This window comes from Rousettus aegyptiacus, unplaced genomic scaffold (genome assembly GCF_014176215.1).
Source record: "Rousettus aegyptiacus isolate mRouAeg1 unplaced genomic scaffold, mRouAeg1.p scaffold_m13_p_7, whole genome shotgun sequence".
NCBI classification, from domain to species: Eukaryota; Metazoa; Chordata; class Mammalia; order Chiroptera; family Pteropodidae; genus Rousettus; species Rousettus aegyptiacus.
In genome coordinates, this window is record NW_023416310.1 from 69,474,659 (window position 1) to 69,500,885 (window position 26,227).

At 54.5% G+C, this 26,227-nt stretch overlaps 1 protein-coding gene across 6 annotated transcripts in view; it reads left to right on the top strand.

Moving 5' to 3' along the window:
- The window catches only part of MAD1L1 (mitotic arrest deficient 1 like 1), a 202,555-nt gene that overhangs the window by 30,820 nt on the left and 145,508 nt on the right, over positions 1–26,227 (top strand). For 5 of the 6 annotated variants that reach the window (XM_016119080.2, XM_036224937.1, XM_016119079.2 and 2 more), the window contains one exon: positions 14,037–14,123. The exons of the other annotated variant lie outside the window; for it this stretch is intronic. In XM_016119080.2, the coding sequence (XP_015974566.2) occupies positions 14,037–14,123 (87 nt within the window). The remainder of the gene's footprint in view (positions 1–14,036; positions 14,124–26,227) is intronic. 6 annotated transcript variants of the gene reach the window in all.

The window sequence follows — 26,227 nt, forward strand, 5'->3', positions numbered from 1 at the left end:
AATAGATTTTATGTCTGATTTGTTAACTCTTTTTCTTTTATTGTTTGTACTTTTTCTGTTTGCCTAGCTCAAGCTTCTAGAAACTTTCTAGGTTTAGTTTTTATGTTACTTTTGACTTAATTTTTGTGTGTGGTGTGGCTATAGTTGAGTCTTTTTTTTTTTTTTAATACACATGTCTATTTGTTGAAAACACTGTCCTCTCTCCTTTGATTTACCTTGGCGCTTTTGCTGAACATCGGTTGACTTGTATGCACAGGTCTGTTTCTAGACTGTTCTTTTCCAATGGTGTGAATGTTTGTTCTTTTGCTAGTACGTTAGTGTCGTGGTTCCTGTAACATTATAATAACTTCTAGGTTAAGATAGGAAACTGTCCAACTTTTTCCTTACAAAATTGCTTTGGCTTTTTTAGTTACGTCACACTCTTATATAAATTTTAGAATTAGCTTTGTTTTTCCTTCCATGTGCTTTTTCCATTTCATTGATTTACGCACTTGTTTACTAATTCACTCAGTCATCGTCCGTTTCATTTCCTTTTTCTTGCCTGGGTGCACTCAGCAAGCCCTCTAGTGCGCTTTCGAGCAGAAGTGCTGAGGAGGGCCCTCCTCGGTCTCAGAGGGGAGCGGAAAGCCTTGTCTTAGTCATCACAGTGTCAGTGTTCATGAGGAATATTGCTTTTTGGATCTCTTGTAATTTCTTTGTTTCGAGTATCAGGATGATTTTGGATTCATAAGTTGAGTTGGGAAGTATTTCCTCTACTTTTGTTTTCTTGGGCTAGTTTGTATATGGTAGGCACTATTAAATGTTTGGTAGAATCCATCAGTGAAGCCATCTGGGCCTGCAGTTTTATTTGTAGGAAAGTTTTTCCTATGAATTCAGTTTCTTTAATATAGAGCTATTCCGGTGATTTCTTCTTGAACGAGCTTCCCTCCTCTCTCCTTCCTTCTTGTCTCCTCTTTCCTTCCCTCCCTTCCCTCCTCGACCCTCCCCTTCTCTTCCTTTCTTTCCTTTTTTCTGTTTAGTGTGGTTATGATACTCTTTTGAAGTAACAATTAGGTTTACTTTCTCAGTTTGCTTTTTACTTTTAGTTATTTTCTTATTCCCATTTTTATTTATTGAATTTATTTGGAACATATAGAACATTAGTATGTTTCAGAATGTTGAAACTATACCGAAAGACACATCTAAAGAAGTGTCTTTCCCTCATGCATTTCTTTGTTCTTCCCTTCCCTTGGAGGTAAACCAGTTGAATTTTAACTTTTTTTCTGGTTTATCCTTTGTTTCTTTTTGTAAAGATAAAGAGAAATATGTTTTCTTCCCCCATCTTTCTCACATAAGAGTGGCATATTGTGTATATCATACTCTTTGACACTTTGCTTTTTCACTTATCTCTTGAAAATTGCTCTGTGAAAGGTTTATATGTAGATGTTCCTCTTTCTTTTTCGTATAGTGGCATAGTACCAACGTTGTGTGTACATATAATTTGTGCTTAGCTATTTAGGTAGTTTCAGGCACTTTACAATGACAAACAATGCTGTCGTGAGTAACCTTGTACGTGCGCATTTATGTGTTGTTGATGTTGTATCTTCAGCATGAGTTCTTAGAATGGAGTTGCTGGAGCAAAGGGTGTATCACGCAAGTGAGTGTGTACTTTCTTAGCTCGTGGCATATTCTCAGTAGGGTCTTCTGCTCTCTGCGACAGTGTAGCAAGTTCTAGTTTCCCATAGCCATTGGAGATTTCCTAATAGGCTTCTCAGATAATGGAGGATGTTCTTTGGTACTATTTGAAAATAGGCTGTAGTGTTTTTTTCCTTTTTTTTATTGTGATAAAATATGCATAACATAAAATTCACCATTTTAACCATTTTAAAGTTATGTGGCATTAAGTCATGTGTGTTATTGCGCAGCCGTTACTACCGTCCATCTCCAGAACTCTCTCGTCTTCCCCAGCCGAAACTGTCCCCACTGTAACTATCCCCCCTTTCCCAATCTGCTGCTCCTCCCACCCCCCTGCTTTCTGTCTCTCTGAATCTGACTCCTAGAGACCTGGTATAAGTGAAATCATAAAATATTTGTCCTCTCGTGACTGTCTGATTTCACTTAGCATACTGTCTTCAAGATTCATCCATGTGGTAGCATGCGTCAGAGTTTTTTTTAAGGCTGAAGAATGATCCTGTTGTATGTATATACCATAATTTGTTTATGTATTCATCTGATGAGGAACAGATACTTGGGTTGCTTCCACCTTTTGGGTATTGTGAACAATGCTACTTTGGACATGGGTGTAGAAGTATATCTCCCAGACCCTGCTTTTAATTCTTGGGCAGAGACCCAGAAGTGGAATTGCTGGTTCCTGTGTTAATTCTGTGTTTAACTTTTTGGGGAATCCCCAGACCGTCCTCCTCGGTGGCTGTACCATTTTACATTTCCACCGATGCAGCACGAAGGTTTCATTTTCTCCATGTCCTCGTCGATACTTGTTTTCTCTTTTCTGTGTTTTTCGGTAGTAGGCACCCTAATGGGTGTGCAGTGGTACCTCTGGTTTCGAGCCTTGTTTCCCTGATCAGTGATGTGGAGCATCTTTTCATGTGCTTATTTGCCATTTGTATGTTTCTTCAGAGAAACGTTTATTCGGGTCCTTTGTCATTTTTTAAGCGGGAGTTTTTTTTTTTTTTTTTCCCGATGTTGAGTTATGAGAATTCTTTATACAGTCTGGATACTGGGCTCTTCCCAGATGTATGATTTGCAGACATTTTCTCCTGTTCTCTGGGTTGCTTTTTCACTTCCCTCATAGTGTCCTTTGCAGAAGAGTTTTTCATTTTGATCAAGTCGGCTTACCTGTTTTTCCTTCATTGCCCGTGCTTTCGTGTCATGCCCAAGAAATCATAGCCAGATCCAATGTCACAAGTCATTTGCCCTGTTTCCTTCTAAGCGTTTCACGGTCTGAGCTCTCACGTTTCGGTCTTGATCTATCTTTAGTGTGGTGTGAGGTAAGAATTCAGCTTCATACTTTTGCATGTGACTGTCCAGTTTCTCAGCACTATTCGTTGAAAAGACTGTCTTTCCCCATCCAATGGTCTTGGCATCCATGTTGAAAATCATTTGACTGAATGTGTGAGGGTTTATTTCCGGGCACTATTCTATTTCACTGGTCTGTATATCTGTCTCTGTGTTGGTAGCACACCACTGTGATTACTGGGGCTTCGTAATAAGTTTTGAAAACAAAATGTACGTCCACCAACTTTGATCATATATTTCAAGGTGATTTTGGCTGTTCTGGGTCCGTCTATTTCTGCATGAAACATCACTGGGATTTGGGTAGGGATTGCGTTGAATCTATAGATTACTTTGGGTGGTGTTGACATCTCAACAATAGTAAGTCTTCTATAGGTGGTAGTTTCTTAAAGGTTAATTGTAATGTGGAATCTGGAACCCCCCAGCAGTGGGGTTTTTAAAACTGTTGCATTAAAGTTCCTTGCCATCTTGTACTTCAGATGGACTTTTTGTCCACGCATGGTTATGTAACACCATGTCTTGGTCATTTGAAAAATACTGGTTCACTGAGTTATGTACATCTTCTAAATGTTGTCCTATTTTATTTTACATTATAAAAAAGTCACATGAGCTAATGTCATCACCAGTCATTGAAAGTCTTTTACTGTTAGGAATCTGTCAGGCTTATGGTGGCAGACACAAATTTTTAAAATTTGACTTGTGTTTGAAAGCTTGAGACTGTCATTGGCAATAAATATTTTTGTTTGTTTTCTTTGAAGTGAGACTTAATTCCTTTTTGAGAAATATCTGCCAAATACCCAAGTCTGAGTAACTATCGTTTGGCAACCATTTTTTCAAGCAAAATGCTCTTGGGTAGCAAGGGCCCTGCCGTCCTCGGCTTCCGGCCCAGCTGCCCAGCCCTGGGCCACTGTCTGGAAGCGTGCTCTGGAGTGCATCGTCCAGGGGCACATACTGTCAGGGCCTCTCTCTGCTGGACGTCCTCTCCCTGAGGCTGCGTGGAGCTTGGTTTAATGGTGGATGTGCGAACCTGGCGGAGGCCCTGCTCAGCTGCTTCTGGCCACTTCCTGTGTGTGGACATGGCCCGTTGTGGGCCCAGGCCTCAGCGCCCCTCACCTCCTGGAAGCCCGCCTGCTGTGTCTGCTTGCATCCAAGCCCTCGGCTCACTGCCCCTCTTCCGAGCTTCTGGCCGAAGTTGTGTTTGGGGCCATTATCCAGCCGCCTTTCTGAATATCGAAAGCATTCACAAGATCAACTTTTCCACAGAGTGAGGGAACAGGGAGAGAAAATCATGGCATTTGTTTGAAAGGCTCTGCGAGCTTTTTTTAGCTCACATGGTTCAAAGAGCGCCTCTCGTTATTCAGAGGAATACTCTAGCTTCCCTGGGGTGGTCACACGGCTTAATGGGAACCCAGGCTGCTTTGAAGTCCTCTTAATCCTGCCTGAGCTGGGAGAAAGAATTCGAAGGCAGCAACTGTAAATTTGAAGTTCCTTCATTTTATTTACATGCGTCTGGGGACCCGTGCAGTTCATTTCTCTGAAACAGTTAAGCTGAGCTGCTGGCTGGTGGACAGCAGGCGAGATCTGGACTTAGGCTGGAGCGGGACACCAGCCCCTGGCGAGAGAGCCACAGACAGGGCTCTGTGTCAGGGCGCAGCAGTGTTCGGGTGCCTGGACGAGCACACTCGGGTCTGCACTGCCGACCGCAGCCAGGACTTCTGCTAGCCCAGCCGTTCTTGTGGATGTTGCACATGGAGGGAAGGGTGACCTCGTGACCCCAGCAGTCCTGACTGCTGCCGGGACCAACTCTTCCACAGAGAAATGTAGAGTTCTCCAGCCACAGGCCTCGCTGACCAGAGACTGAACCTGTCACGGTCACAGGCTCTTCTCAGCCTGTGGACCTGTGCGCATACGTGCTGGCCAGTGAGCCACAGCCCTGTTGCGGCAGGACTAACCTGACCACAGAGGGCTTCCAGCAGCCTGCCCATAGCCCGGCCTCTCTGTCCTCAGGGGTGGGGTTCACTGCCCTGCAGGGCACTTGGTTCTTACCCCTCCCTTGCTGCCTCACTCCTCACTCCTCTAGAGAGACTCTGAGAGAGGCCTGTCGCACAGACGGTGCTTGGGACATAGGCTGTTATTATTTTTCAAACATTTGAAATGTACTATACATAGAAAAGAATGTCTTTAAAGAATACGTGTAGCCCCTGTGTCCCCCGTGTTCCATCCTCAATTCGGGAAGAACAGTCCATTTGAAACCTCGTGGGCCTTGAAAACTCCAGCCCGTTACCCCTCCCGGCCCAGAGCCTAGCTCTCGTAGTTTGCTGGCGGTGCTGCTTGCTCAGGCCCGTCCCTAGGAGGAGGTGTCAGTCCATCTGAAACGCGCCTGTTTCTGCCAGTTGTACATGTTACTGTAATTATATAATTTGATTAACTATTATAGCAGCTGATGAAAAATAAATGTGTGAAGAAAGCAGTATTTCTGAGAGAACAAAGCGAATGGTTTGGGAAGTCTCAAAGGAAAATTGCTAAGAAAATTGCTTTTGAATAAAGCCATTGACTAAAAGATTGAGAGGAAGAGTTGTATCGTTTAGGCAGATTGCTGGTGTCCATTTTAAAGAAACAGCTAAAATCTTAGATTACGTTTTGTGGTTTCTACAGAACATAAGGTAGAACTCAAATTAGTGGGCTCATTTGAAGAAAAGTGCAACTTGGGGAATGATCGTGTATTTGTAATATTTTAAGTTAAAAGTGTTTGATATGTAAACGTTTCATTCCCCACTGTAGCCAACTTTTGGGATCAGTCTTGATTATTTTACAAATGAAACCATTTACTAGTATATTTTGGACCCATTTATAGTACAAATTATTCTTACTGTAATACTTGCTAAACACCATTTAGGAGTGATAAACGATTGTTTTATTAGAGATGGTTATAATTAGATTTTTGTATGTTAACTCGTCATGGAATAATTGTTCCCATTTTGGAAAATTCTTATATAACATTTAATTCTGCACGCTAAGCTTTAAAAATCATTTTCTGAAGGGGTTTTATATTTCCTTGGTACAAATATTAAAGCTTTTAAAAAAGGTATAGTGACAAATCTGTCCACTCCAACAGGAAGCCTTTGTTTTCTAGACATTTTTATGCATATGTGAACCAACTACAGCTATGTTTATTTTCTGTTTCTTTGGTACAAATGGTGGCAGAATATACATATTTTGTTTCTTTTTTGTTTACCAGTGCGTTTTGCAGACTTGCCTGTATAAGCATATAAAAAGATTTTCCATGCTTTCCCTTTATTTTAAACAGGTTCCGTTATATGCCTGGACCGAAATTTCTAAAACCAGCAATACTAAAGCTGTAACCCAGTGGTCTGACTTCCAGCATTGATAGACTTTGGTTGCATAGCTATCATTCTGGAAAGGTGTTACGATATTTTGTTCATTCAGTTAACATTTATCGAAAGCCTCCTGTTGTTTCAGGCATTATTCTAGGTTCACGGCCAGTGAAAAAAAACAGAACAAAATAAAAACAATACCGTGGTTTTAAGGAACTTGCATTCTAATTGAAGCAGAAAGACCACACACAAGTAAAGGTACAATACATGGCATCTGAGATGGTGGTGCAGGGAAGAGTGACGGAGGCCCTGGGCGAGGGAGGGAGGCACTTCCAGTCTGGACAGGGAGGCCGGGGCAGCCTCCCACGAGCATGGGACCTGGGGTTGTTGATGGGGGAGCGGCTGTAGAGACACTGAGGGACGAGTCTTCTGCCACGGCGCCTCCCAAGGCCTGGCCCTGGGCACGTAGCTGAGTTCAGGGCTGGAGGCAGCAGGCAGCTGCGGCCAGCCCGCCTCGGGCCTCGTGGGCTCTGGCGGCACTCCGGCTTTCACTTGGCATCGTGACGGGGAAGCACTGGAGAGTTCTGACAAAGAGGCCTGTGCTCTAACCTGTGGGCAATCACTGTAGTTACCATGTTGTGAGTAGATACTCGAAGGGCAGGTGTGAAATGAAGAGACCAATCCTGAGGCCATCGTGGTGCTCCAGGGAAAGATGCAGCCTGTGCCACGGCATCCTGGCGGAGCTAGTACAGAGCAGTTGAATTTGGATCTGTTTTGAAGATGGATCTGGCAGGATTGCTGACAGGTTCAAGTTTGGCAGGATAGAGACCGCATTTCCTGAGATGGAGAGGACGGGAGGGTTGGTTTGGAGAAAGTGAAAAGGTCGAGGTCGTGGTTCTGCTGCGGAAATATTGCAGAAAAGATCAAAATTAGACGGGAGAGAAACCAGGCAGCACTCGGAGAGTTGGAGAACTCAGGTTTATTACGCCGGCAGTCCCCGAGGAGCTAGTACTCTGAAGATCTGGGCTGGGAGCTCAGTTGCAACATTTCTTGTATAGACCCTTTATGGCAGGGGCCGATTGGTTAATTTGTCCTCAGATGGCTATAAAGCCTGGGAGTTGCTATGGCTGCAGGTAGTTACATTGTGTTACAAAGGGAGAGTTGCTATGGGTTACTGGCAGTTACAAAGTTACCAAGCGGGGAAGTTGCTAGAGGTGCAAACAGTTAACATTTGTTGCTTAGATCAAACAAAAGGGAAGGTGGGTCTTTAGTCAGTGTTCAGCGCAGCCATGCAGCAAGTACATTTACAGAAGCAGAACAGAGAGCTGATTCGCCTTTTGAGTGAAAATTCCTCTCCAGTTCCCGCGCGCCAAGTTCCAGGTGCTTCTCAGCAGAAGGCAGATGTCGAACAGGCAGCTGGATGCCTCTGTAATTCGGAGTCCGGAGTCCTGAGTGCATTTGGCTCACGTCTGACGCCGCGGAATCTCGTGCTTGAGTGAGGCCCAGTTGGGGACTGAGGCAGGAGGCACGCCCGCCCGTGTGCAGAGGCCAGTGGAGGAGATGCGGGGAGACAGGCTCAGGGAGATCAGGAAAGTGCAGGAGGGAGCCAGCCTCCAGGGAGCCGCTGAGCCTGGGCGGGGAGCCTGACCGCCCTTTCTGTGGAAAGATTCAGAGCTGAGTCCTGACTGGGGAGGGCTGGGTGGACTGGGCGGGGCAGGCATGCAGACAGCTTTGAGGGGTGCTTGGGGGAGGAACTCTGAGAAATGAGGCGGTGGCCCTGGGGGTGGAGCTGGAGGGCCGGTGGGCCTGTGGCCGTGCCTCTCCACGGCTGGTCCTGCGGACCTGCCCGGAGGAGCACCGTGGCGAGTCGGGGGAGCGTGGAGGCCTGCCTGTGCACAGCGCCTGGTTCTCCGGGCAGCACACTGGAGAAGCAGGCGCCTTTCTGTGCCTCTCCTCTCGGCAGGCAGTCTGCGTGACTGGTGGGGAGGCAGATGTTTGTTTCCAAAGGAAAACCAGCATTGGCCGTGGGTGGCGGGTCTCCTGGTGTGTGCTGCTGCGAGGCTGGAGAGATGTGGCTGTCAGGAGCCTGAGACTGCTCCCCTCCTGGCCACCTGTCCGGCGACAGTGGGCCGTGTTCTCTGGCCATCTGGGAAGGGGGCAGCTTTAGAAGATGTATGAACGGCAGCTGTCCACTGTAAGGCCAGGATGTCGTGGAGGGGCCCCAGCTCTGGTGGCCAGAGGGACTGATGTCTTTCCCAGGTCCTCTGAAGCGTGGGTGCCTGTGCCCTCAGAACTGGTCAGTGGTCACCAGCCTTCCTTTCCCCAGAGTGTCTGACCTCCAGCTCAATGGCTCAGGGCTGGGCGCAGCAGAACAGCCACTGGAAGGTGGCCCTGTCAGAACCTGGGCCAGGTCTGAGCCACATGGAATTTGTCCCTTTCTTCAAGAAAACAGCTGCTGCTTTCTGTCCTGGGGCACATACGAGTGTTATCCGAAGTCAGTCCTTGGTGACGTGGGTTCCTCCTGACCCCAACTGTATCACATTACCAATATAGCTGTGTCACATTACCAAGAAAAACTGGTTAAAGGGACATCCTGTTGCTCCCTGTGACTTTTTGGTATAAATGCTTGGCCTCCTCTTGGGCTTTGGCACTAAGTTTTGCTGTCTAATGTTTTCTATTCCTGGTTCTATATACTTTCTGCAAAAACGAGCCCCATGAGGTAGCCGCCTTGTTTAGGTTGTGTCTCCTTCCTGTAGAGCCCTCTAGCCAAAGGCCACCTTGGAATAGTGGTCTAAGCCCTGTGGACTTTAGTTCTTTGGGAAAATAGCTCTGCAGAGGAGACCTTGAGGTTTATTCGTTGTTGGTTAGTTTGTGGTTGTTGCTGTTTGATTCATTTTAGAAGTTGGAGTCCTCTGCCTCTTGTCTTTCAGACCCATTGAAACGGGCACTTTGGGCTTCGGTGGGAGCCTGGCACCTGCTGAATAGCTGCTCCCGGGGCTGGAACTGCCTTTCCCTGGAAATAGCCCGCGGGCTGCACTCCTCCTGGCCCTCGCTGTTCTGCAGGCAGCTGAGATTGAGTCAAAATTCAGCTGCAGATCAAACAAAAAGACTCCCCCCCGGCCCCCCTTTAAAGCTCACCAGTTAGAGTTAAAAGACTTCGCAGCTGAAGCCAGAGTTTTAAACAGCAGATGTCACAGCTTGGGCTGCAGTTGGAACTGTCACTTTCTTGTCATCTCTGAGTTGGAGGATCCTGTGGCCCTCTGAAGGCCTTCCACTTGCTAGAAGCGGAAGTTTGGGGATGGGCCGATGTCCCTGTCGGAGAGTGCCTGTGCTATTCTGGGCTGTCATGACACTTGGCCCGGCTCCTGCGAGCTGTAAGCGTTTAGCTAATCCCCAGAGCACCCTTGGTAAACATCTCCGAGTAGCTCTAACCACACACCAGGTCGGGAGGTTTCTGGAAAATAAACACTCTTCCTGCCAGTTGGAGGTACTCTGGCCTCTGGTTGTTGCTGAAGGCTGCAATTGTTTAATAACCCTCACGATTCAACAGCTCTTCAGGAGCTTCCTCCGTGAGCTGGCGCTTGGACTCCTGACGGGGGGCTGATGGCGTAACCGCGGTTGCTTCCCACAGGATCAGGCCCCGAGTCCTGCATCCCAGGGCTTCTCCTATCCCTTCCTCCTTTCCAGACGCCCTCTTCCTGTGTCCCAGGCGCTGCGCCGATCTGAGCCCCGTCCTCTGTCAGCTCCCCTGCTTCTCCCGGCTGGCTGTTTCCGCATGGGTAGCGTGCCGTGTGTGTGTGCGCACGCGTGTGGGGCTTGGGGTTCTTAGTTTGTATTTGTGCTTGTATGTGTAGTACATGAATTTTCGTGGTAAGAAATTCAGATCATGCACATGAAGTTAAAGACCCCTTTGACTGCCACCTTCATCTCAGCCCTGACCTGGGGGGTGCTTATAAGAATCTTCCCAGATCACATTCTATAAATGCACCTACGTGCCATTGGCTCATCTCCTCTGGACCTAGAAAGCGTAAGTTGCAGGTGTGGTCCTGGGTATGTGCATGGAGCAGGCGCTTACACTTGAGCTCTTCCTGGACACCTGCTCTTCCTGGACAGGCTGCGAACAGGATTCGGGGACCGGTCGTGCGCCGTGCTGGCCAAGGCCCCACCTGCAGGCCAGCTGCTCCCTCTGTTCCGAATAAGTGGGCTCCCTCCTCATGACACAGACGTCAGCTGCCAGCTCTTGCAGCCTCCTCTGGCTCCTGTGTGGTCGGGGGTCCCCTCTCAGCACCTCACGTGCTGACCCTTATCTGTAGTGAGAAAGCACACCCGGCATCTCGCCGCACCTTCGGGGGACTCTCTCCCCTTCTCTGTGCTCAGCCGCAGCCCTGCGTACCTGGGGAAGCATGGGCTAGGGAAGTGCACACACACTTCGCTGTGTTACACCCATGCACACGCGTGCGCGTGCCTGCCTCATTCTGTGCCGTAGGTCAGGGCCTCTGGAATGGTGTGGGTGGTCCTCAGGTCCCCACACGCTGTGCGGAGCCAGGCCTGGGCGCCGGCCGATCTTCGTCAGCCAGCCTGGGAGGCCAGGAGGGGCTCCCCACACTTGGGCTACGGGAGGAGAGTGAGGCCAGAGCCAGTCCTCACGCCAGTCTCCTGGTACCGCTCAGCTACGGCACTCGGGGGCTCCTCTTTGGAACGGCCCACAGAGCCACTGAGTGAGCCATGTGGCGTGACGCGTGGTCTCACCCCGTCAGAAGTGGTCACTGTGGCCTCCTTTCCACAGCTGGAAGACGCAGTTTACAAGAAACTATTGTCGAAAAAGTTTCACAACAAAATTATAGAAACTCTTTGAAAAAATGAATAAATATCAGAAATTCTGCCACTGTAATGTGACTCTTTTCTGGTTCTTATCTCTACGCAGATATACTTTTAATTTAGTTTCTCTTAACCGTTTTTGCTGGTTTTTTGCTTTATTCAGTATATGTGCCTGTGTAGTTAAAAAGAGGCAAACATATTAGCATTAAAAATAGTTTTTCCTGTCTCTATTTTAATGTCATTGCTTGTCTGGCATATTTTGTGACACTAGTCTGAACTCGTTGGGCGTGACAGCCTGGCCTCGGAGCCTGGCTCTCCCGGCTGCGGGTTGTGCCGCCTGAGCCTCTGTGCCTTGGCTTCCCCCTCCGTGCAGCGGGGCCGTCCCAGCTCCCCGCTCGTCAGGCCGTGGGAAGGGGGAAGCTGCGTAGTTCCATGAGGCGTTCAGATTGGCGCCTGTCTCCCCGTGTGTCGTGACTGTGTACATTGATCTCATCTCGGAGAAGAAACGTTTCTGTGAACAGCGGGCCTGGCCCCCTGGAGCTGTGCCCCGGAGCAGCCTAGCCATTTTGTCTCCAATATCGTATTGTATAGAGTGCATTTTGTGCTGTATTATTTATTATATTTTGAAGGTGTTTGATTATTTATTAAATTGGCAACAAGTCTGGTAACCTTTCTTACACAGTAGCCAAAGCAGTCACTCAACTTGAAGTGTTAGTTTCCAGAGTTCTTGTAATGCCATTTATAGGTAAAGCACTCTGTCTTGTGTTTTGGGATCCTTTTGGATTTGGACCAAGGTCTGGAACCTAATACATGTCCATCAAATTGACAGAACCTCAGAGAGTGTTTTCTTGTCAAATGTACAGTAGGTGGCTTTCTCGGCGGCACAGAGAGTTGTTTGTGTAACCTGCAACATTGATTGTTTTACAGCTAGGAAGTGTGGGGGGTGGGAGACCCACCCCCATTTCACTCTGCAGTGGTTCTAAGTGATGCCGGAGTCTCCAGGAAGCCTGTTTGCAGGTCCTGAACCAGTCACCAGGGGTTTAGATTCAGCAGATTGAAAGGTGGGGCAGGTGGCTGGAGTTATTCTAGATGATTCTGATGTAAATGGTCCGTGGATCACTCTTAACTGTTCTAGATACTTCCATCACCCCACTTCGGATGCCACACGCCGCGACACTACAGGTTTCCCATTGGCCCATGAGCCAGACTGCTGTGGCTGTACAAAGGTGTGTAGGCTGCGCTCCGGTTCTCTGGGGGTGACCTACCCCCTTTTGGCTCAGCGAAAGCAGCCCTGTCTGCCCTCACCGGGAGGGGCGGCACACACTCAGGTGACACAGGCCTCTGGAAGCCCTGTCCCCAGGAGCATAGATTCGGGGTTTGCATGTCTTTCTCTGTACGGGAAGGGGTGGCGTAGGGGAGTCGAGGACAGCTGGTTTGCTTTGTTTGTATGTGGCGCCAGGGCCCCCCCCCCAGGCCGTGCTGAAAGGGCTGCTTAAAAGTTCCAAAGCGTTCAGTGTCTGCTGGCTCTGGACGAAGCGCACACCGAAGGCTCTGTGAGCTGCCTGCCTTGGGTGTGGCCCGTGCGCCGTGGGCAGGCCGGCTCAGCAGCCTCCCGTGTGCAGTGGCCTGGGCAGGCGTCCTGAGGGGGTGCAGATTCCCTGAGGAGAACCTGTCAGAAGGATAGCACATGAGTTTATTTTTTTCTTCATTTGAACTGTTCCCAGCGCCCCCTCATTGTTAAATTGTTACGTTTCAAATTATCTTTACTTCAGAGGAAATTGGAGAGCTGAAAGCAATGTGGGAAAAATACAGGACAACCTTAATATCTCTAAAATGTTTCAGAAAAACATCTCTAGTCTTGAAAGGATTTACTTACTTTGCTTAGTTATTTTTCTACTAGTATTTTTAATTTCCTGATGTTGGAAAGCTTCAGGAAGCTCTGAAAAGAATGGGAACTGACATTCAAGGCTGGTTCGACCCCAGTTTGAGTTTCTCGAAAGTTCTTTTTACTGATAAACATCTCTTCACTGCGACTTCCCCATTCGCAGAGCGGGCCTGTATTCGGAGGGTTAGGGCGGAGCTCTCCTGCTCTGTGGTGTGGCGGTAGGCGGGAGTTTCTCCTGCATGGCCCTGGGCTTGGTCCCCTGGACGGCCCTCAGCACTCTGTGCCGGGGAGCCGGCCAGCCTGCCTGCCGCACGCTGTGGCGCGAGCGCGCGCCCCTGCTGGGTGTTTCTGTGGCAGCGTGCTTGGTGCCTGTTCTCCCGAGCTGCCGTGCCGAGTTGGAGGATGGGCTGCAGATGGGCACTGAGCGCTGCTCACAGCCGAAGCGGACTTGGGTCCAGCCGTTTCAGGAAGCGATAAACTGCAGGGCCGCTCTGAGCATTAATCGAGGTGTGCTCTAAAACCGTTTTAAAAATCACAAAGCCTTGTACACGCAGCCATCTCTGATTACTGCTCTTACCGTTACTGCTGCTCTTAGGTGGGTTTCGGAGGAGAGGGAGGAGAGGAAACTGAGTGCCCTGAGCATGTCCTCCCTGCCAGGTGCGGGTGGGTGCTTTTCAAACATGTTTCCTATCCTCTGTGAAGTGACACTTTGTCATGTATCTACCTTGTTTCAGGTGAAGTAAAACCAGGGTTTATAAAAGTCATTTGGCCTATGTGCGGTGGCTAGTGGTGGCCTGTGGGCTGCACTCAGGTGGTGTGAGCACATAGTCCTGCACTGCCCTGCTCTGCCCTGGGCCCGGGCACCCAGCACTTGACCTGTGCCAGGTCTGTGAATCTTCAGCTGGAGACATGGCTTTTGGTGGCCGTCTAGTGGGCACAGCCAGGTCCCCCTCCCACTGGCACTGAGATGTGTTCTTGACCTACAGGACCCCGGAAGACCTGTCCAGGTTTGTCGTTGAGCTACAGCAGCGAGAACTGGCCCTGAAGGACAGGAACAGCTCCATCACCAGCAGGTAGGCCTGGTGGCCGCGCGTACCCAAAGATACATCCGCCTAGAAAGGGGGTGTCGGTGAGCGTGTGCCCGGCCTGGCTCAGGGGTGGCCGTGCTTCACCACCCAGTTGGCCTGGCCCGAGCCAGGGGGAGCTGCGGCTGCAGGGTGCCCCCTTTCTGTCCCGTGGCGGTGAGACTCAGCGAGGTGGCCTGATGCTGCCCTCCCAACGACCTGCGAAGTCTCTGCGGGCTCTCTGACGTGTGGCTTCCTGGTACGCGTGGTCTGAGAGGACGTGTGGCCGGACTGGGAACTCCAAGTGACCCCTCGATGGTGTGCGAAGCCGGCCCCGGGTCAGACGTCTGTGCGTGAGGGTACGCGGACGCACCCTGGGCGGGGCGACGTCCACAGAGAGGGACAGGAGAGCCAGAGTGCTGTGGCTGCAAACGGAAGGCTCTCGCCTCGGCTCCCGCAGCTCCCCTCCAGCCTGACGCCAGCCGGAGCCCTTCCATTCTAACGCCTCCCGCGTCGCAGACGCTGGGGAAGGGCTCCGTCCCACGAGGCTGTCCTCGCTTAGACTTCCGGCATGGGTCCCCGGGTCTCGCACACTTTTGTCTGGCTGCAGATTCAGGGGTTCCCTCCTCCTCCCCTTCATAATTTGCTAGAAAGACTCAGAGAACTCAGGCAAGTGCTTCGTTTGTGAATATTGGTTTATTACAAAGGGCACAGCTCAGAGCAGCAGTGGAAGACGTGCTCGGGGAAGGCACAGGGGCTTCTGCGTGCTCTGTGTGCTCTGCCCTCCCAGCACCTCCATGTGTGCACCAACCCAGACGCCCTCGGAACCTGCTTCAGGGGTTGTGTGGACTTTCCGTGCTCGGTTAAGTCCTTGGCTGTTGGCAGGTAATGCAGCCTCTGGCCCCATTCCCCTCCCTGGAGGTTGGGTGGAGCTGAGAAGTCCAACCTTCTCATCCCATGGCTGGTCCCTCCGGTATCCCAGGCCCATCCTGAAGTTGCCTAGGCTACCCACCAGGAGTCACCTCATTTGCATAAACTCAGGTATGTTGGAAAGGGGTTTGTTATGAACAACAGAAGCCGCTCCTCTGTTCCGTGCCGGGAATGGGACAAAGACCAAATGCAGTGTTCCCCCCTTAACATCAGCGGATGTGTCCAAGAGCCCCGTAGGTGCCTGACACCGTGGAACCCACAGACCCTGATGCGCTGAGTTCCCTTCCTGTGCATGCCCGCGGTGAGGTTTTACAAAGTGAGAGATGAACTGTGGTTATTACAGTAATTGTAATAAACGTTATGTGCATGGCTTCGGGGCCATTATGAAATAAAGTAAAGGTGACTTGAACCCGAACGCTGTGATCCCACGACAGCGTGGTGGCCCCCGAGTGACCAAGGCAGGAGCGTGCACAGCGTGGAGGCCCAGCGCAGAGGGACAGCGCCCGTGCTGGGCGGGGCCAAGTGGGGCAGCACGAGATCGCGTCATGCCACTTCGGAACGCGCACCTTAAACTCGGGAATTGCTTGTTTCTGGAATTTTTCACGTGATGTTTTCAGACCGCGGTCGACCGTGGGTAACTGGAGCTGTGAACAAGGGGCACCTACTGCCCTTTCAACCACACCCGGGCTTCTCCACGTGGGTTTTCACTGTTCTCCCGTTCTTGGGCAGGGTGGCCACCCGACTTCGAGGTGTCACACTGTGGGCAGAGAGGAGAGGCTTCCTTCTTGGGTCTCCTTTACAGAACAAGGAAACCTCGCTGAGGACCCCACTGCCAGCAGATTGCCCTTTGGGGCTCATAGCCCCACATGGGGTCGTATAACGACGGAAGGTGAGCCGACAGTGATGAGCTTAAACTAGTCCAGTCTCCACTTGAGTCACTCCAGGAGGGTGGACGGCTGAGCAAGGTGGGGCTTCTCCCAAGAGCAGGAGCGCAGGGACAGGCCCAGAGGCAGGGGATCGCAGCAGGAGCCCTCGGGGACCCTGCTGTCCTCACTCGCTGTGGGTCTGGCGGCTCTGTGGAGCCACGGATCGTGCACGGCAGCTGCATCACGCGGAGACAGCGTTTTAATGATTTATTAGTAGCCAGAGGAAGGGTTTCTTATTTGGGGGGCTGATGTCACTTTGAAAATTGGCTTTTAGAAGCATCTGGTTATGTTGGACATAATCACAGCAACTTAGTTTAAAAACTTCAAATGATAAAGATTGCCTTGTGCTTTCAAAGCTCCTGTCAGATGAAACAGGCATTAAAAGTGATTTGAAATTAAAGCTTTAACATTTTTTCAGGCGATCCTCTTCATTTTACTTTGAATTTGAAACAGAATGAACTATTAAGGGAAAGGAAACTTGTCTGCATTTTTTCCCGCCAAACTGTGAGGTTCTTTCTAAAAGTAGCTGCTCTCCCCAGTAGCAGGCACACCCACCTCTGTACCTAGGGCAGCATGAGCGAGGAACAGCACCTGTCTGAGGCCCCGACCCCGCCGGCGCTTGGGGCCATAAATGTCGAATTGGCTTAGGAGTGAACTTGCTCCGCAGTGCTCCGCGGTGGGCACGCGGTCTGTCTGCGGGACTCTGGGCTTCTTGTTCACCTCTTAGGACCCCTGGGTTCCCTCCAGGAGCTGGCCTAGCTGCCCTGGGAGCAGGGTGGGTCGTGGGCAGCCCCGAAAGAGCACCGCACTTCCCCTCTTCCACACGATGGTGCCTGTCCGACCGGTCTCTGGGCGGAGTGAGGTGGCATTGCAGTTGGTGAGTAACTCCACTTCTAGCTCTTTTGGCACCCGGCTCCCATCCTGAAGCTCTCCAGGGACCCAGCTCGGCGGGATGCGTGTGGCGCGGGGCCTGGTGCCGAGCCTGAGCCCCGTGGACAGGGCGCTGTCGGTGCCGGGCTCAGTGAGCAGACTGCCACAGGGACAGACGGACAGCCTTGTGGTGCGACCGTCTCTGCAGTGCATCCTGTGTCCGGGCCTCCTGCCTAGTGCCCAGTACTCAGTGCTCACGTGTGTTGCCTCATTTCATCGCCTAGTGGCCCCGTGGGAGGTGCCGTCACCCTCGTCTGCCTCTTCTGGGGACAAGAACAGGCTCAGAGGAGTCGGGGAATGTTCTTAAGGCCTCAGATGACAAGGAGCTCTCAGGCAGCTCCTGCCTTTTCTGTTCACGATAGACTCGCGGGCAGGTTCTGTGTGGACGTGGCAGGAGCTGGGGTCCTGTGCCCAGAGGCCCTCAGTGCCGTGTGTGCCGTGTCACTCACGCTGGTGGGGACCGGGCAGCTGCTCTTATGACAGGCAGCAGCACGACATGGCTGGTGACCGTGGCCTTTGTGTGCGGGGCCGGGACTGTGTGGAGTTGGAACAGCTGGTTTCATTTTTGCGCGTCTTTCAAGGCACCCGAGCAGGACTTGTGGTGTGGTCGGAAGAAGCAGCTTGACAAGAAGGTGGAGGCGAGGGTTCCGCAGGGCCCAGGTGGGCAGGGGCAGGGCCCGGGGGTGCTCGCGGGCACCCCCCACTGAGGAGGAGCAGGCACCGTGTGGCCTGCGCTGGGCGCGCACCCTTTGGAGTTTGCCCCAGCGTTTGCACCTGCCCCTTGCGCTGCACCCTCGAGCAGCCACCCTGGCCAAGCTGCGCGTCCGCCTCTCTGCACAGTGGTTGCCGTGGCGTCCAGGGGAGACGGGATACTTCTCTGCCCAGTCCTGGACAGGTGACAGCTGCTCAGGGAGGGACCAGTTTAACCTTCTTGTGAGCCAAGGGGAAGGAGAACCCCAGTCCTGCCATGTATGGAAGCTGAGTAGGAAAGCCATCTCCCGCTTTGCTGGGGGACAATAAGGCCACAACCCAGCTCCGAGCCACCCCCAGTCTGGAGCAGGGAAGGGTATTGCGTGCCCTGAGCTACAGCTGTTGAGCCCTCGTTCCTGGAGAATCCTAGTCTGATACTCCACCGTGAGCTGACGGGGTCTTCCTGTGCCTTCTGTCTGTGCCTTCGGACAGCAGGCCGGACGCCACGGGGGCCCGCGCTTCTTCCCACTGCTGGGCCTGGGCCTTCCACGTGCCGGAGCGAGGGTGCTTTCTTCTCCCGTGAGTGGTGAGGGCTCGGGCGCCAGCTCCACATAACATTTACTTGTGCTCTGAGCTTTAGTTTCCTTCGTCGGAATGGGGCTGGTGTCTTGCGGGGCTGTGCTGAGGATGGAGCAAGATGGTGCGGACGTGCCGGGCGCGCAGCATGCTCAGGCGGCGCCGGCTGCCGTGGAGGCGTGCCGCAGCGCGGCGCCTGTGGTCGCGAGCCGGTGGCGGGGCGGAGGCCTGGCTGGCAGCTCGTAGGCAGCCGTCGGGCGTCCTTCAGAGAGCTGCGTGTCGCTGGCCTCCACGTCGGCATGCTCCACGTGTCGGCACGGTCAGGCGCAGCCTCTGGGTCTCCCCTTCGTGTCCTCGGGCAGCTCCTGGGCACCACCGATCGCGAAGGCGGGCGGCTCTGTCGGTGCGTGCGGGCGGAGCGCTTCTCTCACTGCGGCCCTGGCTTCGGTTTCGGTTCTCGGAGACCGGCGCCTCCTGCCCGGATGCACGCGAGGACTCCGTGCGTGTCCAGGATTTGTGGGCAGATCTGGGCGTGTCTGCTGTCACTGCTTTCCACACAGAGCTCGCGTGACACTGCTGTGCAGCTGCCTCCGCCCTCGCTGGGCCCTCATGAGCGTCTTGGGGTCTTTGGGACCCGGTGCCCCCATACACAACCTGTGCACTGCCCCCTGCCCTGCCGTTGGTTGAGCGGAGGACGCTGTGGGCCAGGCCCTGGACGAGCAGCTGCGTTTCTCTCGGCTCAGACCGAGCCAGGCCGCCTGTCTCAGACTCTGACGGGGCGGGTGGATGTGCTCTGGGGACGCTCGTGCGGGGGGGTGTGGGCTGTGACGTCTGGTCTCTCAGCTCTGCTGGCAGTAAAGGGCTGCCATTGGACAGTGGCTGGTGGCGTGGACGGGGGGCTTCTCAGTGCCCTTTCGGGGTCCTAGGATCTAGGGTTTTCACCGGTAAGCACAGAGGCGGCGATGGTGAGGGCAGAGTGTCCGTGGGGCCTGTGCCCCTTGCCTCACGACAGCCCGCCTGCGAGCCATGGCGTGCGGGGAGGCTGAGCCCAGCCCGAGAGCTGGGGAGTTGTAGAAGCAGGACGTGAATCCTGGTGTGTTCGTCTCCAGAGCTCTGTGTGGTTTGGTCGAGGATGGAGCCCACGTCCCTGAGAAGCACTCGAGAGGCCCTTCGTCACTCGCGTTGCTCCAGTGGAGACTGCATAGTGGTCCACTGTGTCGCCGGGGCAGGCGTCCCTGCGGAGGCCTCCGGCCACCTCCCGTGAGGCAGGTTTAAGGTAGAATGTAGAGATGAGCAGAGCGACGCAGTGACTAATGCGGACACAGATGGGTCTCTCTGAGCCGTGTCTGCGTGGCCAGTGGCAGCATCAGCCGTGGAGCGCCGTGCGCCGCGTGTTCCTGCCGCTGGGCTGCTCCCCGGCCTGCTGGTCCCCTGTACAGGTGGCCTTCAGGCACCACCAGGTCACACCCAGGAGCACGCCAGCTCGGGACTCTGTTAACCACCGCAGTTTGCACTGAAGATCACATTCTGTCTCCTCTGGGCCAGCGGCATCTCACAAGAGCCTTCGGCCTGAAGCTGCCAGAGGTTGGCAGGCCCCGACGCACAGCGGTGCCTCCCGGTGGTGCCCGGGCCGGGCCCACTTCCCTGGGGCTGCCTCCGAGATGCCGGGGCTCTGGGCAGCGTTGGAGGGGGACAGTCGCTGTGTCCTGAAGGGGGCTCAAGAACGAATGGGTGTGGCACGCGCAGTCGTCACCTACGCTGTGTCTCAGAGAAGGTCGTGCCCTTGGCTGGCGCATTTTCCCGACATCCACCAGGTGGATTGGTTTCTCTGTTGCCTCCCAAGGGTGAGTTAAGAGCAACGTGACAGTCATGACTCTTAATGTGGCTCTTCTCCTGCTGTTTGTCCGGAGCATTTCGGCTGTCTTCTTGGAATGTAATTAGGCCTTGTCACCCTTGTCACCCTGGGTCTGTGTGAGTTATAGTGCTCTCAGGCCGTCTGGAGCCCAGCAAGGCCAGCGGTGGATACAGAAGATGCATGAGGACCAGGGACCTGCTCTGCGCCTCTGGGTGGATTTCACGCGGTGCCTGGGGCGGCAGCTGAGGGTTTGGAAGCTCTTGCTGGCCCTGTCTTCCATCCCGGCCCCACCACCAAGTAGCTCTGTGGCCCTTCTGTCACGTGGTGAGCGGCAAGCCTGGTGCTCCGGAAAGCACCGAGACCAGTGCCTTCGCTCGGTGAGCAGTGTTGCCGGCTGTTACTGAAGTCATCACAGTTGTCATTGTCATCACTTTTCGTGGTGACTGGGGAAGTATGCATTCCGAGGCGGCTCAGGGCACAGCAGTGATGAGTTTCCCAGCGGGCACGTTAGCGGCCAGGTGTGTCTCTTGCATCTGGCCCGAGAAGACCAGGAAGGGTCGAGCTTGTGGCAGGTACATGTGAAAGGCGGAGATGGTAGAGTTTGTTGTGGATCATCTGTGGCAGGTGAGGAAAAAGACAGGGCGGGTTCTCAGTGGCAGCGTGTGACATGGCGGACCACCTCTTCTGTAGGTGACGCAGGTGAAGGAAGAGGGGACCAGGGCAGTCCTGGATGTGATGATATTAAGCCCATCAGACAACCAAGTGACTGGAGGGGGTCGTTGGCTGTCGAGTCTGCAGTTGGGCGAGATGTCAGTGGGGGGCGGTGGGCAAGGACGTCCCTGGAGCAGAGGTCTCTGTACTCTGTACCCGTGTGGCCGACAGGGCAGCTGGGGCTAGTGGGGCAGTGTGAAGTCATTCCTCCCTGCCGCTGATGCGAATGCCGGGGGGCGGCGGGGGGAGCCAGTGCTGGTCCCCTGGCATCTCGCCCCGAGAACTGTGGCATCCATTCTTCCTCCCCGGCCTGCGCCTCTCTTAGGCATGTCTGTGCCGCTGGACCCTCCCTCCTCAGGGCCTGCAGCCAGACGCTTCCTGGTCAGCAAGGGTGTCCTGGACCACTCCGTCTGGGGCAGCCTGCACCCCTGCCCTGGCCGTGCTCCTGGTGTGCTCGCTCGCCCACCGCGATGGAAGCCCCCAGACCTAGAGGAGGGCCCGGGCCATGCGCTGCTCAGGAGCGTTTGCTGGGGGAGTGAGGCGTGGACAGGTGGGCTGGCTCACTGTGCACCGGGCCGTGACGGACAGGTGGTACAAGGCCGGGGCGGGGCGGCGGCTGCCTGTGTCGTGCTGGTCACAAGGCCCCCAGCTTGGCAGCCCTCCGGCAGGAGCCCAGGTCGGCCGGGAAGGGCGGAAGGGTGCGGCGGTGCCCCTCTGCCCATGCCCACTCGCTGGCCTGCTAGCGCCCTCGCATGGGACCAGGCTTTGCCTCGTTTCTCTGCGCTCTGTCCACTGCCTCCGTGGGCTTCCAGGGGCTCAGTGGCCACCTGGGCGCCCTTGATTGGGAGTCGGAGACACCAGGGGAGCATGAACCGTGCTGTCGACCGTGGGCTCTAGCTGGGCTCTGCCTCTGTCTCCTCCCAAGACAACGTGTGTGCACCCTGTGGGGAGCCTGCCACGCCCACTTGTCTGTTAGTCTTTCCTGGAAGAGGCGTATTTTGCAGGGAGAGCATGGAGGCCATCGATCATGGTTATCTCTTGTAGAGCAGCCACATTGTACAGCATTGTCCTCTCCTGTACTGGGAAGGAGGGGCCTGGCGGCGACCCTAGTCCACCCCGCCCCCGAGCTGGACATTCCGTGCCAGGTCTCATGTTCATCTTAGCCAGTTACTTTCTCTGCAGGAGCACCCTCTGGGGTTTTCGGTGATGTAGACAGAGACTCTGCCTGCCTGTCCCGCCCCGGGTGCCACATGATATAAACGGGCTCAGGCAGAAGGCGTGGCCCCAGCCTGAGTCCAATGGGCTGTCCCCAGGTATTCCTCGGTGCAGTCCGCCGCAGGGCAGACGGTCCCAGGACATGCTGCGGCACGCCTGCTGTGAGCCTGTGGCTCCAGACCAGGAAGCCTCGTCAGGCCACGGCCCCGCGGCTCACATGCACTGGCTCTGGAGTCCTGGTGTGAGCCCTGGTGCTGAGGTGACCCCAGCAGGCACACACAGCCGTGGGGTGTTTGAGCTCATGTTTGCAGCTTCGTCCTGCACCTGCTTCCGGGCCTGTGAGGTCTTGAGGGAGCCCTGGCCTTTCTGGAGCCCCCTTCCCTCCCCTGTGAATCGACAGTGATGTCTGTTCGTGTGCCGTCTCTTGGTCCACGTGCGGTCTCTGTGAGAGTTAGTGTTTCGGCCACCTTCCTTGGCTGGTTGCTCCTGTTCTAGACCGTATGTTGGGGAGGATGGCTGTCTGTCACAGGTCACACCTCTGTCTGAGGTAGACACTTGAAATGGGTAAGTATGAGTGAAGAAATGCATCTGTTAGTTAAACTTGGAGAGTCACCGTGGTGAGTGGCTCCCGTATTGGGCAGTGTGGCCTTAGACCAGCGTCCAGGGTTCAGCTCTGCCGTGTCCCGCAGTGAATGGTTCCCGAGCACTGCTGTCCTCTCCGTGTCTCTCCGTCTGTCTGTCTTGCCCGTCTGTAAACGGAGACGGCAGTGGGGGTAGCAGGTGGGCGGCCACAGAGCTGACTGAGGGGGCGCGTGGAAGTCGCGTGTTTCGGTGTCTGAGCCGTTGTCGGCTCTCAGCACGGGGCAGCTGCTGTCCCGGCAGTCAGCGCCTTCTCTGGTGACAACAGAGAGCTCAGAACTCAAGAACTCAGCGCGGCCTCTGGATGGCCAACATGGTCTCCGTTCCCGAACGCCCTCTCTCTGCTGGGCTTACTCGGCGAATTGCCCTGTCTGGCCGTGCTGAGGATGGCAGCTCTGGGTCTGGCCGTTTCCTGGCAGGACTCTGGGCCGTCTGTCACCCCGCCCTCCACCCCATGTGGCATTTCGCCTTGGTGCCTGCTGAAAGGCTTGCAGGGCTGGTGCCCAGCAGTAGATGTGAGACACTCCCTGGAGAGAGAGCCCGCTGACCTTCGGGGCGTGGGGACCCATGCCGGCCAGCCTCCCTGCTCTGCTCCGGGGTACTGTGGGTCTGCTCCCGCTTGCCCCTCTTTGGAGAGAAGCGCAGCGCCTTGGGCAGCTCCGGCCAGAGTTGCAGGGACGCCACCCAGCGGGGAGCCCCCGGCTCCCCGATTTGGTTCTCTTCTGCCGCTGTGCCCAGGCCCTGTCCCTCTCCTTAGTTGGACAGAGCTGCTCGAGGTCCAGGCTCTGTACATTCATGATGGTACCTCTCGTGTCCAGCACGGCCCGGCCCTGGCTCGCTGTGTGTTTCATGAATGAAGGAGCAGGTGGAGGGCCCCCTCCCGATGGGTGCTGTCTGCCGTCCGTGCCGCCCGCGGGGAGTGCGCAGGCCCGGGCCGCGGTGCCCGTCTCCACAGCTGCAAGAGCCAGCTGGCGCTGCTCTTTGCCCGAGCCCTTTTGTGACTTCCAGTGAACGTAGACTCCTCAGTTGAGTCTGCAAAGTCCTTGGTGTCCCGGCCCCACTGACCTCTCCAGCCGCATCTCCTGGTTTTTCCCGCTTCTGCCGAATTGGCTCTCCAGCCCGTGGAGCCCTGTGCCCGTCCTGACGTTGCACACACCTTCCTGGGCACGTCTTCCTTGCCGGCGCCGGCTCTTTGTTCAATTCTTGGCTGAATTTAAATTTCTCCGATGGCCTTGGCTGACTCCTATCTAAATTAGGCTTCCGCTTAGATTATGTATTGTGCAATTAAGTTTATCTTCATTTTATGCTAATTTGTTCAACTTGTCTCCATTAGAATGGGGATTGTATCTGGGTTATTATGTTCACCACTGTGGTTCTGGCCGGAGCCCCGGAGCCCTGGCACATACGCAGTACGTGGTGAGTGATGCTTGTGTGAGGGGCTTTTTGGGTGTGGACGACGATGGCCTGTCCCGGCGTGCAGGGTAAACTTTGTTTCTCAGCTCCTGTCTTTCTCACACCACGTTTAAACCACAGGGAGATCACACTGTGTACCCCAAATCCAGCCGCTGTGCCTCCTCTTGCTAGTCACTGTCATCCCCCCGATCCCAAGGTGGCCCCCGACTGCTCCCCATGCTTCCGCCTTTGTCTCTGAGGTCGGCTCTCAGTGTCGTCAGTCTGCGCCTGAGCCCCGCAGTGGCAGGAGGGTCCCTTTTGAAACGTACGTCAGGCTATGTCGCTCAGTGCGGACCCTTCCGGGAGCATTTCATCTCGCTCGCTTTTGGTAAGGACTGTGTCCTCCCCGCAGCCCTGCCCGGAGTGGGGGCGGGCAGGCGCCACTCAGCAGTGGCCGTGGGGTGTGGACCGGTGCTTCCCTTTCTCCCCCGGTGCATTCATCAGCCCTCCCACCCTCTCTCTCAGTTTGATTTCCCGTTTGCCCAGGCGCGGCACTGGTTGAGGTGGATGAGTCGGCACCTTTGGCTGCCCGCTGGCTGGCCTGGCATAGATCCCCTGGCCCCCGCCACCCCACCCAGGCTGCGGTGCCTGTCAGCTCACTGTCATCGACTCTGCCTCACGCGACAGCAGGTCGATGGCTTAAAACTGCACAGTTGCTTGCTAGAGAGTAAACTTCGCTGTGTTGCTTTCTGCCTAAGTGCTGTGCTGTCTGATTTCTCTGCAAATGGCACCTGAGAAGGCTGTCATTGAGGCTTGTGACTGGTGCCCTGGGGCCGACAGCCTGGCGTTCTCAGTACGGCATCCCTCTGGGCAGGCGAGCAGCGTTGTCAAGATTCATGGCTCTGAGAGCGCTGGATGTCCTCCCACAGTCACCACGGACACCTGGACGGAGTGCCTGTCCTGTGTCGGGCCGAGGGCAGGGCTCCGTGTGTGCCCACGCGTGTGCACACGCCCTTCCCCGTGTGCATGCTCACACACTGACAGAGCATAGGGTATCTGTGCAGTCAGAGAGACGTGTTTATTCTCTGGCTATGAAGGAGATCAAGGAACGTTTTTGGAAGAAGTACCTTTTGAGCTAGACTATGAAGAACAGCAAAAACAATCGGAAAACGCATACCTGGTGACTCAGAGGCAGGGTGTCTGCGAGAGGGTGACTGCCCGCCCCGGAGCGGCCCGCGCATGGCCTGGCTGGTGTCTGCCCTGGGAAGACGCCCTGCTAGCGCCCTCAGACCGCGGTCAAGGTCTCCTCATTGCCGTCAGTCTGCTCGGCCCTGTGGGTTTCCCATGAAGTGCCAGGGCCGTTCTCTCTCTGTCCTGCACCTCTTACCCCTGGCTGTCCCTCAGTCCCCCCTGGGCTGTTCTTGCGCTGACACCCAGCACCCTGTCTGGACTGCAGCGGACATGTCGTGTGCTTGCTGCTGTACAGGCAGATCGATGACCAGGAGGCAGGATGGTCATCTCTGCCCACAGTGTTAGCCTCTGTGTGGGGCTTGAGCCCTACAGGGGCTCAGTTTTCTTTACTTCCAAAATGGGGGGCACAAGTGTCCCCTTCCTAGGGTGGTAGTGGTTTACAAGCCCTGAGCACAGCACCTGGCCTAGCGCTGGGGCTCAGTAGCTAGCAGCTGTTATTGGTTCTGCCAGCTGAGGGGTTTCTTGTTCCATAGAACCTTTAGGAGGGTGTTGAGGGTCCGGTGGGTCTGTAGCCCGTGTCTGGTACCCATGTGCTGACTCGGGCCTCTCATGAAGTCAGGATTCGTCTCCCTCCCCTACTGGTGCCACGCGAGGACCTGTAGTTGACGCCCCAAAGCTGCGTGACTTGGCCCGTCAGCAGCAGCGAGTCTGTGTGAGGTCCACTCGAGGTGGCGGGCTGAGTAAGCACGCCTGTGTCGTCCAGCCTGGGCACACACAGAACTGCTGCCCTGCAGCCTCCGCGGTCGCCCGGGGACTCCTGGTCGTCTGCTCAGGTCTGCCCTGCGCCCTGGCTCCCCAGCCCCTTCCTTCTGGCGGCAGGAGAAAGAACACAGCCCCTGTGACAGCCACGGCTGAGCTGCGGGACGCCAGCCCTGCCTGCAGTGCTGCGTGCGGCCGGGAGGTGGTGCTGGCCGCACTTGCAGCCGCTGCCTCCTGCCTGGGCCTCCCGCCCTGGGGCACGCTGGCACCCAGCCTGTCAGTGTGGTGTCTGCGTGGAG